The sequence below is a fragment of the Bos indicus genome, chromosome X (assembly GCF_029378745.1).
Source record: "Bos indicus isolate NIAB-ARS_2022 breed Sahiwal x Tharparkar chromosome X, NIAB-ARS_B.indTharparkar_mat_pri_1.0, whole genome shotgun sequence".
In the NCBI taxonomy this organism is placed as follows: Eukaryota; Metazoa; Chordata; class Mammalia; order Artiodactyla; family Bovidae; genus Bos; species Bos indicus.
This window is the reverse complement of record NC_091789.1, coordinates 145,088,518-145,106,821: the sequence shown is the minus strand read 5'-3', so window position 1 is coordinate 145,106,821 and position 18,304 is coordinate 145,088,518. Positions and strand designations below refer to the sequence as shown.

At 52.1% G+C, this 18,304-nt stretch overlaps 1 protein-coding gene across 1 annotated transcript in view; it reads right to left on the bottom strand.

Moving 5' to 3' along the window:
• The window catches only part of GPR143 (G protein-coupled receptor 143), a 29,685-nt gene extending 11,846 nt beyond the window's left edge, over nucleotides 1-17,839 (bottom strand). The window contains exons 1-5 of the mRNA XM_070784376.1: nucleotides 17,448-17,839; nucleotides 9,326-9,435; nucleotides 8,473-8,567; nucleotides 5,582-5,674; nucleotides 1,893-2,002 (exon numbers count right to left, since the gene is read on the bottom strand). Coding sequence (XP_070640477.1) covers nucleotides 1,893-2,002; nucleotides 5,582-5,674; nucleotides 8,473-8,567; nucleotides 9,326-9,435; nucleotides 17,448-17,715 — 676 coding nt within the window. The 5' untranslated portion in view covers nucleotides 17,716-17,839. The remainder of the gene's footprint in view (nucleotides 1-1,892; nucleotides 2,003-5,581; nucleotides 5,675-8,472; nucleotides 8,568-9,325; nucleotides 9,436-17,447) is intronic.
• Between the last annotated feature and the right edge of the window lie 465 nt (nucleotides 17,840-18,304).

The following is an 18,304-nucleotide window of genomic DNA, read 5'->3' as shown; positions in this document are numbered from 1 at the left end:
GACATGACTGAGCCACTTTCACTTTCACTTTTGAAATTGTTTAGATTTATATAAGATATACAGAGATAGTAGAGCCCCCATATAGCTGCACCCAGCCGCCTCCAGTGTTAACGTCTTCCGCAACCACACTCACAACCACACGTTGGTCAGCATGAAGAAAATAACGCTGGTGCAGTGCTGTTAACTACACCCCCGATTTTATCTGGATTTTATTCGTTCAGGAGCTGTATTTTTAACAGTTTATACTTTTTATCTTTATAATAAAAATTATTTTATAAATATTAAATATAAATATAAATGTTATTTTTATTATAAAAATAATTCACTAGGGGACTTCTCTCGTGGTTCAGTGGTTATAAGATTCCATGCCAACACAGGGGGCAAGGTTCAATCTCTGATCAGGAAACTATAATGCCCCATGCTGAAAGATGCGGCCAAAAAATGTAAACAGTAATAATTTATCCTTGATTTCTTTCTTTCTTTGGCCAAGACTCTCTGCACGTGGGATCTTAGTTCCCCAACTAGGGATTAAACCCAGGCCCCCCTGCAGTGAAAGCGTGTAGTCCTAACCCTTGGACCTCCAGGGGAGTCTCATACTTGCTATTTTAAAATATTGAAAGATTTGGCATCCTCCTTTAGACAAGTTGAAAAATATAAAAAAAAGTTTAGAAAAAAAATTAATAACCTATCATCCCCCCAAAGACAACTACTGTTAGCATCTTAGTATATTTCTTTCCAGTGTTTTTTCCTACACTTCGTTTTCCTTTATTTGATGTAATTGGATCACTGTTTTTAATGCAATGTTTTTTAAAAAGCTGTATTTGGCTCAGACGGTAAAAGCGTCTGCCTAAAATGCGGGAGACCAGGGTTCAATCCCTGGGTTGAGAAGATCCCCTGGAAAAGGAAATAGCAACCCACTACGGTACTCTTGCCTAGAAAATTCCATGGATGGAGAAGCCTGGTAGGCTACAACCCATGGGGTCACAAAGAGTCTGACACGACTGAGTGACTTCACTTTCTTTCTTTCTAATACACTATGGGGGTTGCGTGTTTTTAAATTTTTATTGCAGTAGAGTCGATTTCCAATGTTGTGTTACTGACAGGTGTACACACACTGTTTTTCAACGCAGATACGAAGAGAGAGAGACCCAAAGAGCCTTCGTGATGTTGTCTCCCTAAGTAGCAGAGCATGTCGCTTAAAGTTCTGCAATCCACAGTCGATCCTCCAGTGACCTTTCTGTGGAGGTGTGTTTCTTTATTCCAATTCTGCCCGTGAGGGACCCACAGGGCACGAGGGGGCTAGAGAATTGCCCCAGGGCTCGTCTCCTCAAGGATGGGGTAGGGGGCTGGAATGCAGGCCCCCTCCTGTGAGTCTGCTGACTCACCTTCTCGCCCAGATCTTTCTGGTGCCTCTGACTCATGTCCTGTGGGCCCCTTCCTGCTTCCTGCCCAGCTGGGAGAAGACATGGGCCCAGACAGCACGGGGGGAGCCAGCCCCTCCGCCACCGGGGACAGCCCTGTCCATCTCCACCCCTCGCCCACGGCTGACCTTTCCTTTCCTCTCCTGTTCCCATCTCCCCCTCCGCCAGTTTTCAAGGACACTGGGTCTTTGGGGGCACGCCACGGATAGACCCAGGATGAGTCCAGGTAGAAGGGAAAAAGTCCACAGGTCCCTGGGCTGTGCGCTAACGCATGCTGGCAAAGACCATCTAGCTGTGACTGAGTAGGCTTGCTCCCTGTCACTAATGTAAACCCACTCACTCTCCCCAACTTCATTCTGCTCGTCTCTGCAGGATGACAGATGAGGTCAGGGATCCTAGGTAATGACTGGGGCCCAAGTCCTGGGGCTCATCCCCGTGGCCTCATCCCCAGGAAGCTTCCCTGCCCTTTACCTGCGGTCACTGTCTTTCGAAATAGGATGGGGTTGCCCACCAGGACCAGTAGCAGCGGCAAGTACGTGGTGATGTAGTGGGGGATGGCATGCTCCAGGCCCCTCTCGCACCTGGTGGGGAGAGGGGGAGAGAAAAACCGAGGCATTCTCCAACAATAAGGCTTTACCTGAAATAACCCGCTGCCTTATCTGAAAGCCGAGATAAGAGGACCCAGAGCGCAAAGGGAAATGCACAGATCACTTCTGGCTGCCGGAAGGAAACCTGACTCACATCTCATCATGTCTGTGGACAAGCAAGTAAGTCACAGAAGGAGAAGGAAGATCAATCACAGTTCTGTCTTGTCTCAGAAAGTGGGCCACTTTTCAAGTTCCCCCTTGGAAAAAAGTAAAGACAGGAAAGACTCTGGGATGATGGATGCCCACCCCCACCACAACCCCCCTGTGGGACCCCTTCAAAGAAAACACACACAGTTCAAGCAAGACAAAGGCACTCAATAGACTGGTAAGGTCCTCAGCACTTTACTACGTTCTAGGCCTGGCTGACATCACCAATAAGATCCAAGCTCTGCCCTCGAACAACTGAAAACACCCGAGCTTCCTATTTCTCAGGACACTTGTTCCCAAGGTGACCCATAATCATTTCGGTGGTTCTTTTCAGAAACAAAGACAGGAATGTCTACTAATGGGCTGGGGGACTCGTCCGTCAGCAACAGGACATGGTGGTATGCTACACACAGCTATGGTACCAAGGCCGGGAGTGTCACTGAACAAATGCATAATGTAGAGAAAGTGGCAAAGGGGGAGAGGGCATCCAAAGGAGAAGTTGCTCAGGTCCAACCCCAGATGAGGGGGAAAGCCAGAGGAGGGCGTAGCCCTGGAGGCCCGGGAAGGGGGCATGATAAAGATGCCGGTGCTGTCATCAGTATGGAGTGCACACACCAGAGATGAAAGTGGAAGAATGCACAAAACCAGGCATGAACAATGCAGTGCCCACCTTTTGTTGCCCTAAGGATGGCAATACCATGTGAAGATGGTGCGTTCTTTTATAAATGAAGCTTTCTTCTTCAGCTGTGAAAACTAAACCATGGTCTACAAGGGCTTGAGGGGAGAAAGGGAAACAGGAGGAGCAAAAGATGAGATTTGAATGATGAAGGACAGATGAGTGAGGGTGGGAGCCTGCACAGTGCTCTGAGGATGCAAATGATGAAGGGTGGAGATAATGGAAGGTGCAGAGAAGATGATGGGATGATGGAGGGTGGAGATGATGGAGGGTGAAGACACTGGAGGATGAGATGATGCAGGGTGGGCATGATGGGATGATGGAAGGTGGAGATGATGGAATGTGGCAATGATGGAGAAGGAGATGATGGAGGAGGAGGAGATGGAGGTAGACATGATGGGATGATGGAGGGTGGAGATGATGGGATGGTGGAGGGCAGACTGATGGAGGGTGGAGATGGTGGAGGGTGGACATGAGGCAGATGAGATGATGGTGGCTGGAGATTATGGAGGACGGTTCTGATGGAGGATGAAAATGATGGATGGTGGAGATGATGGAGGGTGGGATGATGGATGGTGGAGATGATGAAAGATGAGATGATGGAAGGTGGAGATGATGGAGAGTAGAGATGATGGAAGATGAGATGATGAGATGATAGAGGATGAGATGATGGAGGTTAGAGAAGATAGGATGATGGAAGTTGCAGATGATGATGGTTGCATGTGATGTTGCAGAAGTTGGAGGGTGGGGATGATTGAGGGTGGAGATGTTGGAGGGTGGGGATGATATTGGGTGCAGATGTTCGAGGGTGAGATGATGGCCTATGAGATGATGGAAGATGGGCATGATGGGATGATGGTGGGTGGAGATGATGGAGGTTGGAGGTGATGCATATTGGAGATGATAGAGGGTGGGGATGATTGAGGGTGGAGATGTTGGAGGATAAGATGATGGAGAATGAAAATGCTTCAGGTGGAGGCCTTGTGTTAATCTGGGAGCACCTGGGCTCAAATGAAAACAGCCCCAGGATCCCATGGGTGGAGGTGAGTGATAAAAATTCTCTTTCCGATTAAGTGCATCCCTCTGTAACAGCTGCTTACTCTGTCTTCGTCCTTTTAAGGCTCCTGGGGAGAGCAGATTATTTTGAGGGGTCTACACAGAGGCCTGGAAGTAGTCACAGTTGACAAGGCAATAGGACTGTGGAGACATTTGAGTGAGCAGCTGCAAGAAATTAAGAAAGATGGGGAGAAACAGTCTACACCACAGGTCAGCAAACTTTTTCTCTAAAGGAACAGATAGGAAATATTTTAGGCTTCAGAACCCTCATGGCCTCTGTCAAATCTACTCAACTCTAATGGATAAAGCAGCCATAGACAATACATACACAAATGGGTATGGCTGTGTGCCAATAAAACTTTATTTACACAAGCAGGCAAAGGGCCGGATCTGTACTATGGGCCATGCTGTACTGATCCTTGGGTCTGTGCTGTGCTGTGCTTAGTTGCTCATTTGTGTCCAACTCTTTGCAACCCCATGGACTGTGGCCCGCCAGGCTCCTCTGTCCATGGGATTCTCCAGGCAAGAATACTGGAGTGGGTTGCCATGCCCTCCTCCAGGGGATCTTCCCAACCCAGGAATTGAACCCAGGTCTCCCACATTGCAGGCGGATTCTTTACTGTCTGAACCACCAGGGAAGTCCAAGAATACTGGAGTGGGTAGCCTATCCCTTCTCTGGGGGAACTTCCCAACCCAGGAATTGAACTGGAGTCTCCTGCATTGCAGGCAGACTCTTTACCAGCTGAGCTACCCAGGAAGCCCCTCCCTGGGTCTACAACACCTTAAAATCACCAAGAGATGGTGTCCAACGTCTGATTTTCAGTTTTCCATTAAAATGTAGAATATATCTCCTTAGAGAGACCTTGAGGTTTTACAAATGGTAAAGGGCAGGGGTTCAGACTCAAAGAAATGTCTGAGACAGTTTCAGAGGCCACATCTCCCAGCGTGTGTTCAGAAGAGCACAGGATGGAGACATGAAAAAAAAGTGCAGACAGCAGAGGCTGAAAATGAGCTATTCTAAAAGCAACCCTTTGAGTCTCCCAGACATCTGGAACTCAGCCCTGGGATGTTCAACTCACCTGTGTGCCCAGAGGAAGCTGGTTTGAAGGATTAAAAAAAAATCAAGAGCAGGTAGGAGAGAGCCATCACAGGTGTGTAGGGAGGAGAGATGCACCCCCAGCTCCGATTGTGCCTCTGAGGTTGTTTTTTTTGTTTGTTTGTTTAAACACAGCCCTCAGTACAGATCCAGCCCTCTGCCTGCTTTTGTCAATAAAGTTTTATTGGCACACAGCCATGCCCACTTGTGTATGTATTGTCTATGGCTGCTTTACCCATTAGTGCTGAGTAGGGAAAGTCACATAACATCAAAGTCACCATTGTAAAGTGAACAACTCAGCAGCATTTAGGACACCCATGGTGCCCTGCAAGCTCTGTATCCACACTGGGCACAGCACCAACCCAACACACGTGATGGGCAGGAGCAGGGGACCCTGGCTGGCTCAAGGGGCCAGGCACGTGCTCGCAGCTGCACGGATCCTGGACGAAGGCCCGCCCACCCACATGGGGTCAGCACCCAGGCATGTCTGCAGGAGGACGCCCCACGGGGGTCAGGCATTGGGGGAGCCCCGGCTTACCTGGCCATGGAAGGATAGTACAGCATGAGGGCGCCCTCCACGCTCAGCAGGGCAGCCAGGCCCCAGGTCATCAGGTGGTACAGCAGGATGGTGCTGGGGGAGAGAGAATACAGGTCCAGAACCTCAGGTCCAGCACCTGCCCGGGCCCACACTCTGCGAGCGGCGGTAAAACACATGCAGAGCAGACTCTCAGCAAGTAGCCCCCTGACTGTGCCTCTGAGGTTGTTTTGTTTGTTTATTTGTTTAAACACAGCCCTCCGTACAGATCCGGCCCTCTGCCTGCTTTTGTAAATAAAGTTTTATTGGCACACAGCTGTGCCCACTTGTGTATGTATTGTCACCCCTTAGTGCTGAGTAGTGAAAGTCATGTAACATCAAAGTCACCATTCTAAAGTGAACAACTCAGCGGCATTTAGGATATCCACAGTGCCATGCAAGCCCCACCTCAGGCCCGTTTGAAAACGTGTTCATCCCCATAAAAGGACACCCACACCCATTCGGGGGTCTCCCCCCATCACGCCTGCACCCCCAGCCCCTGGCAACCACTCAGCTACCATCTCTCTCTATGGATTCGCCTATTCTGGACATTTCATCCAAGTGGAAGTGTAAAAAATGTGGCCTTCTGTGTCTGGTTTGTTTCCCTTAACCTAAGGCTTTCAAGGTCCGTCTAGGCAAAGCTATGGTGTTTCCAGTAGTTATGTATGGATGTGCAAGTCGGACCATAAAGAAAGCTGAGCACTGAAGAATTGATGCTTTGGAACTGTGGCATTGGAGAAGACTCTTGAGAGTCCCTTGGACTGCCAGGAGAACCAACCAGTCCATCCTAAAAGAAATCAGTCTTGAATATCCTTTGGAAGGACTGAAGCTGAAGCTGAAACTCCAATCCTTTGGCCACCTGATGCGAAGAGCTGACTCATTGGAAAAGACCCTGATGCTGGGAAAGATTGAAGACAGGAGGAGAAGGGGACAACAGAGGATGAGATGGCTGGATGGCATCACTGACTCAATGGACATGAGTTTGAGTCAACTCCGGGAGTTGGTGATGGACACGGAGGCCTGGCGTGCTGCAGGGGTCACAAAGAGTCGGACACAACTGAGTGACTGAACTGAACTGAAGGCTCTCAAGATTGACAGAAGGGATGGACATTTCAGGTGCTCAGCAAGAATACCTTGCTGTTTTGATTGTGCCTTCTTCCTTTTATAAAAATGAGCTGGCATAATTCCTCCTAGGGACCTAGCTCCCCCAGTAGCAAGAGGTTCCCAGCCTCTGTCCTTCCTGAAGTCATCTGGGTACCCAACATGCAAGGGTCTTAATGCTCAGTCCAAACCACAAAGAAGGTCTCTGAGAAATGGGTGGCCATCTGACATTCCAGCAGAGCTGGGAGACTTCCTATCTCTCTCCACTGCCACCCTTGATCATTCCTTGCAGAGTTTACACTCTTACCACCTCCATCCTTACATCCTTAACCATCCCCATCCTTCATCTCTGTACACCCACACACGCCACCCTGTCCCCCCAAAGGAGCAGAGTCAGTAAGCCTTGCAGGTGATCCAGAGAGGTTCAGAAACTTGCCAACAGTCACTCAGTGACTGAGGTGAGTGAGTGAGGGTCAGGAACTTGAACCCACTGGGGCCAAGGCACTAACCACTGTGTAATTCCTCCTAGACAGCCCCCTCTCCAGCACCAGAAATCTTGGGCTCTGTACTTAGCATAACACATCCATACACACTTCTTAGAACTTCTTCCTATACCTTTAGATACCATCAGAATTTTTATAATCATGCCAATCCTTTTTTAGCATCTGTCCAGTTCCAAATATGAAATTTACTGAATTACTTATTTCCATGGTTTTAAAATCCTCAATTTTGGTTGGGGGGGCACCTGGAGAATATTTTGCTATTTTTTCTTAATATATATATATATATATAATATAATATATATATATAGTTGACTTACAATGTTTCAGGTGCCCAGCAAGAATACCTTGCTGTTTTGATTGTGCCTTCTGCCTTTTACATAAAAACGAGCTGGCATTAGACATTTCTTGGTGGAGTGCCCACTGGGAGGTTCTGATGGACTGTGTCTCAGTTCAGTTCAGTCACTCAGTCGTGTCCAACTCTGAGATCCCATGGACTGCAGCATGCCAGGCCTCCCTGTCCATCACCAACTCCCGCTTGCTCAAACTCATGTCCATTGAGTCGGTGATGCCGTCCAACCATCTCATCCTCTATCGTCCCCTTCTCCTCCTGCCTTCAATCTTTCCCAGTATCAGGGTCTTTTCCAATGAGTCAGCTCTTTGCATCAGGTGCCCAAAGGACTGGAGTTTCAGCTTCAACATCAGTTCTTCCAATGAATATTCAGGACTGATCTCCTTTAGGATGGACTGGTTGGATCTCCCTGATGTCCAAGGGACTCTCAGGAGTCTTCTCCAACACCACAGTTCAAAAGCATCAATTCCTTGGCACTCAGCTTTCTTTATAGTCCAACTCTCACATCCATACATGACTACTGGGAAAACTACAGCCTTCACTAGACAGACCTTTGTTGGCAAAGTAACGTCTCTGCTTTTTAATATGCTCTCTAGGTTGGTCATAACTTTTCTCCCAAGAAGTAAGCATCTTTTAATTTCATGGCTGCAGTCACCATCTGCAGTGATTTTGGAGCCCCCCCCAAAAAAAGTCTACCACTGTTTTCCCATCTATTTGCCATGAAGTGATGGGACCGGATGCCATGATCTCAGTTTTCTGAATGTTGAGCTTTAAGCCAACTTTTTCGCTCTCCTCTTTCACTTTCCGTGTCTACCCTACAGAAATAAGTGCTCGTGGCCTCTCCAACCTTCCCCTCCGGCAATGAGCTAGAGCAGAAGAACCCGGCCGCTCGCACTGAATACCTCTGTCCAGCCGACCTCTGGATCACCAGGTAGGCATCCACTGCGTAGCAGAACCACCACCAGAAGCAGGCACTGTACAGCAGCTGGATCCAGAGCTATAATCAGAAGAATGGCATCCCAGCCCCTAGGTGCAGGCTGGAGGTGGCCCCGCCCCACCCCTGATGTCATCTCGTGTCCCTGAAAGCCCTCGGCAGACACGTGGCCACCCTTGGAAGCCTAGGCTGGGACGTGGCCTGGGGGCAGGCGGGTGCCTTGGTTCCCGGTCTGCTCAGCCAGACTGGTCCAGCAAGCCCCTCCTGATGCTCACATGTGTAGGCAGAGAGATGACGGGCTCAGAGATGAAAGGCCTGGCCAGGCACTTTGAACCAGATGCGCTTCTGCTGAGGACGAAAGAGGATGCGCAGGAAGGACCTTCCCAGGGGGAGCAAGGCAGGGATGTACTGCAATGCTAAGTGCCTTCAATGGTGTTCGATTCTTTGCGACCCTGTGGACTGTAGCCCCCCAGGGTCCTCTGTCCATGGAATCCTCCAGGCAAAAAATACTGGAGTGGGTTGCCATTTCCTCCAGGAGATCTTCCCTACCCAGGGATCAAACCAGCACCTCCTGCATTAGCAGGCGGGTTCTTCACCTGTGAGCCACCTGGGAAGCTCCAGAGACCCCTGGAGGGTTTGTTAAATCACAGACAGGCCTTCCTCCCACAGGGTCCCTGGTCAGTGGGCTAAGGGTGGGGGTCTCTGAGCTTTTCTAAAAACCTCACTGGGTTGGTTGGGAGGGTCAGGACCATACTTTGAGGACTCAGTGTAACAGAGGGGAGTGAAGGGGTGGGGAGGGTGACCAGGGAAGCCACACTTACTGCACTCCCCACGCAGAAGACGGCAGGCCACACATCTGTGTTGTTCACGGCAGAGATGTCGTCCACGAAACTCGGAAACCCTAACCACACCGCAGATCGGACCGCGATACCTAAGGGGCAACCAGGTGATAACGCTTTCTTTGTGTCCGCTCCTGACTCAGACCTAAAGGGGGCCTGCTGACTGTAAAAATGATGGATGGACAAATGGACACATGGACAGATGAAAGGATGGATGGATAGAAGATAGGAAGGGAGAGAGAAAGATGTGAGGGAGGCAGAGATGAAAGATACACATGTTGGTGGGTACAGGAGAGACAGAGGAGAAAAAAAAAAAGACTCAGAAGATAAGGATTATGGTTGCAGAGCAATCCCCGGCGCTTTGATTTCCACTTCCACTAACATCAGCTAGAGTCATGTTCCTTATTTTGGTTGGTCGTTTATTTGCCTCTAAGAAGCAACTGTGTGAATAACAGTGTGTGTTTCTTGGCTGTATTTTTAGTGTCCGGCTTAACTAGTCCTCATGTTAAAAAAAAAAAAAAGAACGACTGAAAAAAAGCACATTCTTTCTTTTTTAATTTTTTTAAAAAAGGATGTATTGATTTATTTTATTGATTGGTCTTTGTTGCTGCTAACAGGACTTTGTCTAGGTGCCGCGAGCAGGGGCCTCTACTCTTGGGCTGCTCATCTCTGTGGCTTCCCTTGCTGCGGAGAACCAGCTCCAGGGCACCTGGGCTCCAGTAGTTTCGGCACCTGGGCTCAGTAGTCATGGCTCGTGGGCTCCGAACTTGTGGTGCATGGGCTTAGTCGCTCCACGCCATGTGGGATCTTCCCTGACCAGGGATGGAACTCGTGTGCCCTGCACTGCAAGGTGGATTCTCAACCACTGGACCACCAGGGAAGTCCCGAAAAAGCTTATTCTGAAGTTGTGAAAGAGAGTTCTTCTGTTCTTTTTAATAAAATTAAAAATTGAAGATTTTCACAAGTTAGCTCTTGTAATCTACTTTTGACATTTATTATTTGGGAGTGTTCCTTGCTCTTAGATCCAGATATCTAATTCGCCTATAATCAGTATCCACACTCGACGTATATAATAGGGTTGTGAGGTTTGGGATAGCATCTGTTTGAGTGTACAGTGTATAACACAAAATGCTCAAGGGGAAATGAACAGTACAGACTTGTATACTAGCATAATGTGTGTAGTTGGCATACAAAACATATACTTCAAAATAGGCAACCAGATATACACTGTGTCCTACACCACCAAAGGGCATTATGGACACTAAAATCCTAAAGATGTCGCTTCTTATTCTTAAGTGCAAATAACAGAAATGACGTTTTCTTCCAAATAGTGCTTTGTTGTTTTCACTATGGAGATCTGCTTTGAGCTCAGTAAACACCATATGTATATATATTTGCATGTATATGAGGTGATGGGTGTTTAGGAAACATTTTATGGTAAATGTGAGTCATTGTGCTGGATATGTAAACGTTTCCCAGTGCTGTATGTCAGTGAAGTGTCAGCAAAACTGGGGCGGGACTTCCCTGGTGGTCTAGTGGTTAGGATTCTGTGGTTTCACTTCCATGGCCCAGGTTCAATCCCTGGTCAGGGAACTGGGATCCCACAAGCTGTGCAATTTGTCCAGGAAAAAAAAAAAGATTTTAAAAAATCCTCCGGGGGGGGTGGGGTAGTGGGGGAGCAGAATCACATTCCATGCAATAGGCATCTGTATTTCTTTCTGTCTTTATTTTGGCTGCACTTGGTCTTCGCAGGCTTTCTCTAGTTTCAGAGTGGGGGCTACTCTTCATTGTGGTATGTGGACTTCTCATCGCCGTGGCATCTCTTGTTGCGGAGCGCAGGCTCTAGGTGGGTCGTGGGCTTCAGATGTTATGGACCCCAGTCTCTGCAGCATAGGCTCAGCAGTTGTGGCTCACAGACTCTGGAGTACGCGGGACCCTCCTGGACCGGGAATCGAACCCATGTCCCCTGCATTGGCAGGCGGGTCCTTTACCACTGCACCACCAGGGACACCTTGGCATCTGTGCTTGTTATTTTTCAGCGAGGAGGTCCAGACACCCCCTGCCTTGCCCTGACTCCTGCTTCTGCTCATTTGCCCACAGTGCCATGTACCTTCCTTCAAAAGGTGAAAGGATGTACCAATCTTATTTCCTGACCCACCCCCCAAAAGATGTTTGGCTGCAACTCTATCTCCAGATATTCAAGTTACTGAAACTATTAAGATGCTTCCCCCAAATGCTTCAGCAGAATCAGGGAGAAAACCAATTTTTTAAAATTTAATTATCCTGCACCACACTCGCTTTGTCACTAACAGAAAGGGAGGTATTCCTTCCTGTCTTACTCCAGTCTGAAAAAGTGACTGCAAGTTCCATAGCATGTGTCTGGAGTCAAGATTCTTGAGTGTCTCCAAGCACAAAACAGCAAGAGGAACAGGGGAGCCAACCCCTGGAACACATCCACCAGGTATCTGGTCAAGGTGGGCTAGAAGCTGCTGCGACACCCTCAGGACACGGAGGTGGAAGCCATTCAAATACCATCAGAGCCTCTCCTTCAAGAGCAGACGATTCCAACATGGCCAGCACCCGTCAGCACTCACAGAACACGGACGCTCTTTGGATCCTGATTTGAACTAACGAACGGAAAACTGGCATGTATGACATGCCTGAACATGTAGCGGTGACATGAAGGAATCGGTTTTCCTTATTTTTTAGGTGGCAATGATATCAGTGTGATATATATATATATATAATTACATATTATAATATGAGACTATATTAAATATACACTTAATATAACATATTGGGCTTCCCTGATGGCTCAGAGGGTAAAGTGTCTGCCTGTGATGCAGGAGACCCGGGTTCGATCCCTGGGTCGGGAAGACCCCCTGGAGAAGGAAATGGAAACCCACTCCAGTACACTTGTCTGGAAAATTCCATGGACGGAGGAGCCTGGTAGGCTACAGTCCATGGGGTCGCAAAGAGTTGGACATGACTGAGCGATTTCACTTCACTAATATAACATATTAAATATATTATATATTGTAATATATAATAATATTGTAACATATAGTATATGGCTTCCCTGGTGGCTCAGATAGTAAAGAATCCGCCTGCAGTGTGGGAGACCCAGGTTTGATCCCTGGGTTGGGAAGATCCCCTGGAGGAGGAAATGGCAACCCACTCCAGTATTACTGCCTGGAGAATCCCATGGACAGAGGAGCCTGGCGGGCTACAGTCCATGGGGCTGCAAAGAGTCAGACATGAGCGAGTGACTAACATACACACACATGTAGTATACAGTATGTTACAATGGACATGTCATATATTATAATTATGTATATAATTATATATATGTTGAATTCTTCTACAGTTACATACTGAGATTTGTGTGGATGTAATGATATAAATTCTGGGATCTGCTTCAAATTAATTCAGTGGGGAGTGGGGTACAGGGATGAAGTATAGAGGAGGCTAGGTGATGAGAACAGGCGGCTTCTTATACAGTCTCTACATTTGCATATATATAATAAAGTCCAAAATAAAAAAGTTTAAAAGGTCAGCAGTATCGAGCTTAGAGTTTGTAAAACGTGCCGTGCTAGGGTTGAAAGCAGGGGTCAGCAAAGTTTCTGTAGTGGATCAGAGAGAAAATATTTTAGGGTCTGTGGCCCACACTTTCTCTATGTTTCTCTATGCAACACTCATTTCGGCCCTCGTGGGGAAATGGGGTGGGTGGAAGATGTTGCCCCAACAGTGCACAAGTGCAGGGCACAGCTGTATCCCCATCAGAGTCCACTTACGGACGCTGACATTCACATTTCACAGAATGCTTACATGTCTGAAATACCATTGTTCTGTAGATGTTCTTAAAAGTATTTATTTACTTGGCTGGGCCAGGTCTCAGTTGCCGCAATGTGAGATCCTGTTCCCTGACTAGGGATCGAACCCAGGTCTCCTGCATTGGGAGCACAGTGTTTGAGTCACTGGACGACCAGGGAAGTCCCTGTTCTGTAGATTTCTAGGCTTCGAGTGTTAAGCTAGCTTTTTCACTCTCCTCTTAGAAAGGGAGAAAGTGAAGTTGCTTAGTCGTGTCTGACTCTTTGGGACCCCATAGACTGTAGCCCACAGGGCTCCTCTATCCATGGAATTTTCTAGGCAAGAGTACTGGAGTGGGTTGCCATTTCCTTCTCCAGGGGATCTTCCCGATCCAGGGATTGAACCCGGGTCTCCCACCTTGCAGGCAGATGCTTTACCGTCTGAGCCACCAGGGAAGCCCCCTGGTAGATTTTTAAAACACACTTTAACATGTAAAAACATTCTTAACTCATGGGCTGTACATAGAAAAGCAGGCTGGATTTAGCCTAGAGACTACAAGTTTGCACATCTGTGATAGAAAACCCAAATTTAGATACATAGATAAAAAAGGAAATAAAAATTTTATCGTATATATGGAGTTTTCTTCCTGATCCTGCTAAATCGGTTTGGAAACAACTGCATGTATGTGAGCACAGGCTTGATAATATTAACTATTAGTCTCTCATTGGTGGAACGATCATGGAACCGTGGTATTTTCTGTGTTTTCCTTCACAGCACTGCCTAAAGTTTCCCTAGTAAGAGCAGTAACAAATACATCAAAGTGTTAAAAAAAAAAAAAAAAAGAAAGAAAAGAAAAGAAAAAAAGAAGTCTCCGGAAGCAACTTTTACCCATACTGTATTGCAGAATCCACTCGTCCTCGTAGTGTCCCTGGGTAGCCCTCTCTGGATCAGTCCTCCCACCCGCAGGCCAGGCGCTCTCAACCACGCACAAGCGGTACCCGCTCCCTGGGGCAGGCATCCTCATTTGCACACGTAGGGGTCCCCACTCATGGGCCACAGGCCCTAAAACATGCACCACCCGACTGCTGGGCACCCCCACTCATACCCAGGGCTTCCCACTTGCGGGCTGCATGCCTTCAACCACGCACAGATGGGTCCCCACCTGTGGGCGGGGTGCCCTCATCCTTGCACGGAGGGGACCCCACCTGCCTGCCGGGCGCCCTCAACCACTCACAAACGGGTCGCAGGCCTGGCGTCCTCACCCGCATATGGAGGGTCCCCCAGTCCCGGAGACCAGGCGCGCTCAACCATGCAAGGAGTGGTCCCCATCCGTGGTACATACACCCTGAACCATGCACAGGACTCCCGGGACGGGTGTCCTTCCCTGCACACGAAGGCTTCCCCAGTTGAGGGCCGTGTTCCCTCAGCTCCCAGGAAGGGGGTCCCCATCCTGGCTCTCTAGGGCCCCGCGGCCTCCACTGGGCATGGAGGGGTTCCCATCGCGGGCCGTGTGCCCTCAACCGCATAAGGAGAGGTCCCCATTCGCTGGCTGCACACCCTCAACAGCACACAGAGGAGCCCTGACCCGAGGTGCGCATGCCCTGAAAAAGGCACAGACAGCTCCCTGCTCGCAGGGCAGGTGTCCTCAACCGCGCACGCAGTGGTCCCCACCCCTGGGCTGTGCGCCCTTAACCGCGGACAGAGGCGTCCTCACTCGCAGGCAGTGCGCCCTCAAACACACATGGAGGTATCCCCACTCGAGGGCCGCAGGCCTCAACTGGGCATGGAGGGGTCCCGACACGCACTACGTGTGCCCTGGAAAACGCACAGACGGGTCCCAACTCGCGGCCCGACGTCCTCACCTGCACACGGAGGGCTTCCCACCCACGGGCCGTGTGCCTTCAACCGCCCACGCAGTGGTTCCCACTCGCAGACAGTGCGCCCTCAAGCACACAGAGAGGGTTCCCACTCACGGGCCACGCACCATCAACCGCACATGGATGGGTCCTCAAGGCTGTAGGCGTGCCTTCAACTGCACACCAAGAGTTCCCCACCTGTGGGCTGTGCACCCTCAACTGCGCACGGAGTGTTCCTCACCACAAGGCTATGCGCTCTCAACTCCCATGAAGGACCCACTCGTGGGCCACGAGCTCTCAACTGGGCACAGAGAGGTCCCCACTCGCAGACCCCTGGGTCGTGTGTTTTCAACTGCTCATGCAGTGGTTCCCACCCGCGGTCCATGCACCCTCAACTGCGCAGGGAGCGGTCCCCACTAGCGTGCAGCGGGCCCTCAGCACACACGGAAGGGGCCTCATGGACTGGGCGTCCTCACCCACACATGGAAGGGACCCCACCCGCAGGCCGTGCGCCCTCAACTGCGCACAGAGGGGTCCCCACTCCTGGGCCCTCAACTGGGCATGGAGGGGTCCCCACCGCAGTACACGTGCCCTCAACTGAGCACCAAGGGCTCCCCACCCGTGGGCCGTGTGCCCTCAACCACGCACAGAGTGGTAGTCCTCACCACAAGGCTGTGTGCCCTCAACTCCTATGAAGGGCGTCCCCACTCGCGGGCCACACGTTCTCAACTGGGCACAGAGAGGTCCCCACTAGCAGGCCATTCGTCCTCAGCTGGGCACAGAGAGGTTTCCATCCGCGGACTGGTGCCTTCAACCGCGCAGGCAGTGGTCCCCACCTGCAGGCCGTGCGCCCTCAACCGCACACGCAGGGGACTCCACTCTCTGGCTATTGGCCTTCAACTGGGCACGGAGGGGTCCCGACCCATGGTAATCGACCCCTGGAAAATGCACAGATGGGTCCCTACTCGTGGACCTGGTGTCCTCACCCACACACGGAGGGGACCCCACCCGCGGGCCGTGCACACTCAACTGCCCACACAATGGTCCCCACCCGCATCCACGGGCCCTCAACTGCGCACACAGTGGTCCCCACCAATGGGCTGTGCGCCCTCAACCGCGCACAGAGGGGTCTGCACCCGCGGGGTGCGCGCCCTTAACCGCGTACAGAGAGGTCCCCACTCGCCGGCAACGCACCCTCAACTGGGAACGGAGAGGTCCCGACTCGCGGTACTCGTTCCCTGAAAAACGCACAGATGGGTCCCCCCTTGTGGGCTGGGCGTCCTCACCTGCACATGGAGGGGACCCCACCGGCAGGCCATGTGCCCTCAACCGCGCACGGAGTGGTTGTCACCACAAGGCTGTGCGCCCTCAATTCCCACGAAGGGCGTCCCCACTCGCGGGCCGCGCGCTCTAAATTGGGCACAGAGAGGTCCCCACTCGTGGGCCATGGGCCTTCAAATGGGCATGGAGGGGTTCCCACCCCGGACCGTGTGCCTTCAACTGCACACACAGTGCCGTGCACCCTCAACCGCGCACGAAGGGGTCCCCACTCGCGGGCAGCGCGTCTTCAAGCACACACGGAAAGATCCCCACTCGCGGGCCGCGGGCCCTCAACTGCTCACGGAGGGGTCCGCACCCGCGGTGCGTGTGCCCTAGGAAACGCACAGACGGTCCCTACTCGCAGGCCAGGCGTCCTCACCTTCACACGGAGGGGTCTCCACCGTAGAGCCGCGCGTCCTCAACCGCGCAGGCAGTGGTCCCCACCTACGACGGGTCGTGCGCCCCCAACTCCCACGAAGGAGTCCCCAGTGGCGGGCCACACCTCGTCAACCTCGCTCGGAGGCCCACCCGTGGGGCCGCGGGGCTCTCAACCGCGCACGTAGGCGAGCCCTGAAAAAACGCACAGACGGGTCTCTGCTTGGGGGCCGGGCGTCCTCACCCACAAACTGAGGGAGCCCTACTCGCGGGCCGCGCGCGCTCAGCTGCGCACGGAGGGGTCCCCACCTTTGAGCTGCGCGCCCTCAACCGCGCACTCAGTGGTCCCCACCTACGACGGGCCGTGCGCCCACAACTCCCATGAAGGGGTCCCCACTGGCGGGCCTCACCCCGTCAAACTCCCACGGAGGACCACCCGTGGGCCGCGGGTTCTCAACCGCGCACCTAGGCACGCCCTGAAAAAACGCATAGACGCGCCCTTACTTAGGGGCCCAACGTCTTCACCCGCAGAGGGAGCCCTACTCGCGGGCCGCGCGCACTCAACTGCGCGCGGAGGGGTCTCCATCAGTGCAGTACGCACGGGCCCTGAACCACGCACGGAGGGGTCCCCGGCCGTGCGCCCTCACCTCCCAAGAAGGGGTCCCCACCCGCGGACCGGGCGCCCTCACTCGAACACCGACGGGTTCCCCACCCACCCTCGCCCGCGCGGCTCGCGCGCTCACCCAGGCAGCCAAGCAGGTCGCAAGCGGTTGCGGCGCGCACGATGCGCACGGAGGCGGGGACGCGGGCCGAGGTCGCCGGCGAGGCTGAGGCGATCCCGGGGCCCGCGGGCCGGCGCCCGGGCCGCAGCTGCAGGAGGCCGAGCGCCAGGCGGAGCGCGCCGCTACCCAGACACAGCGCGTGGAAAGCCCGCGGCTGGAAGCCCAGCGCGAGCTGCGTGGCGGCGTCCCGCGTGGGGCAGCAGAAGGTGCCTAGTCGCGGAGAGGCCATGGGTCGTGCTGGGGACGCGCGTGGCTCGGGTCTGCCTGCCGGCCTGAGTCATGTGCTGGGCGCGGGGGCCGCGGGGAGGGGGCGTCATGTGCCCTGGGCCTCCCCGCTGCCCCCGCCTGATCCCCGCCCCGCGCTGGCAGAAAAGGCGCCAGGCTCGGCGAGGGCAGCGCGGAACGGCACGAGGCCTCACGAGGGTGATGCTTGGTAACGAGGAGGAGGGGTGGGGGCAGAGAGCTCAGGGTCGGGAAGTCCGCTCTCCTGCCGGTCGGCAGGCCTTCCCGGGAGGGGGAGGGGGCGGGGGTGCTTAATTCCCCAGAACCCGGAGCCCTCGACAGTGCTGTCTCATCTTAACCCATCTCCCCCAGAAACCACGCGCTCTTGCCAGGTCTGAGCAGTCTGAGTCTCTGACATCCTTCATTTTGATCCGTTGCCAGTTCATAAACAGTGACCCTGCCGTGATTAGCATGAAAATACTGCTTTTCTGTGGCCCCCCTCCGCCAGGGAAATCACCCCACAGAGCTAGGACTTTTGCTTGGAATCAACAAAACTTTGAAGAAAGGGGAAACTCTTTTGCCAAACTGGACACACA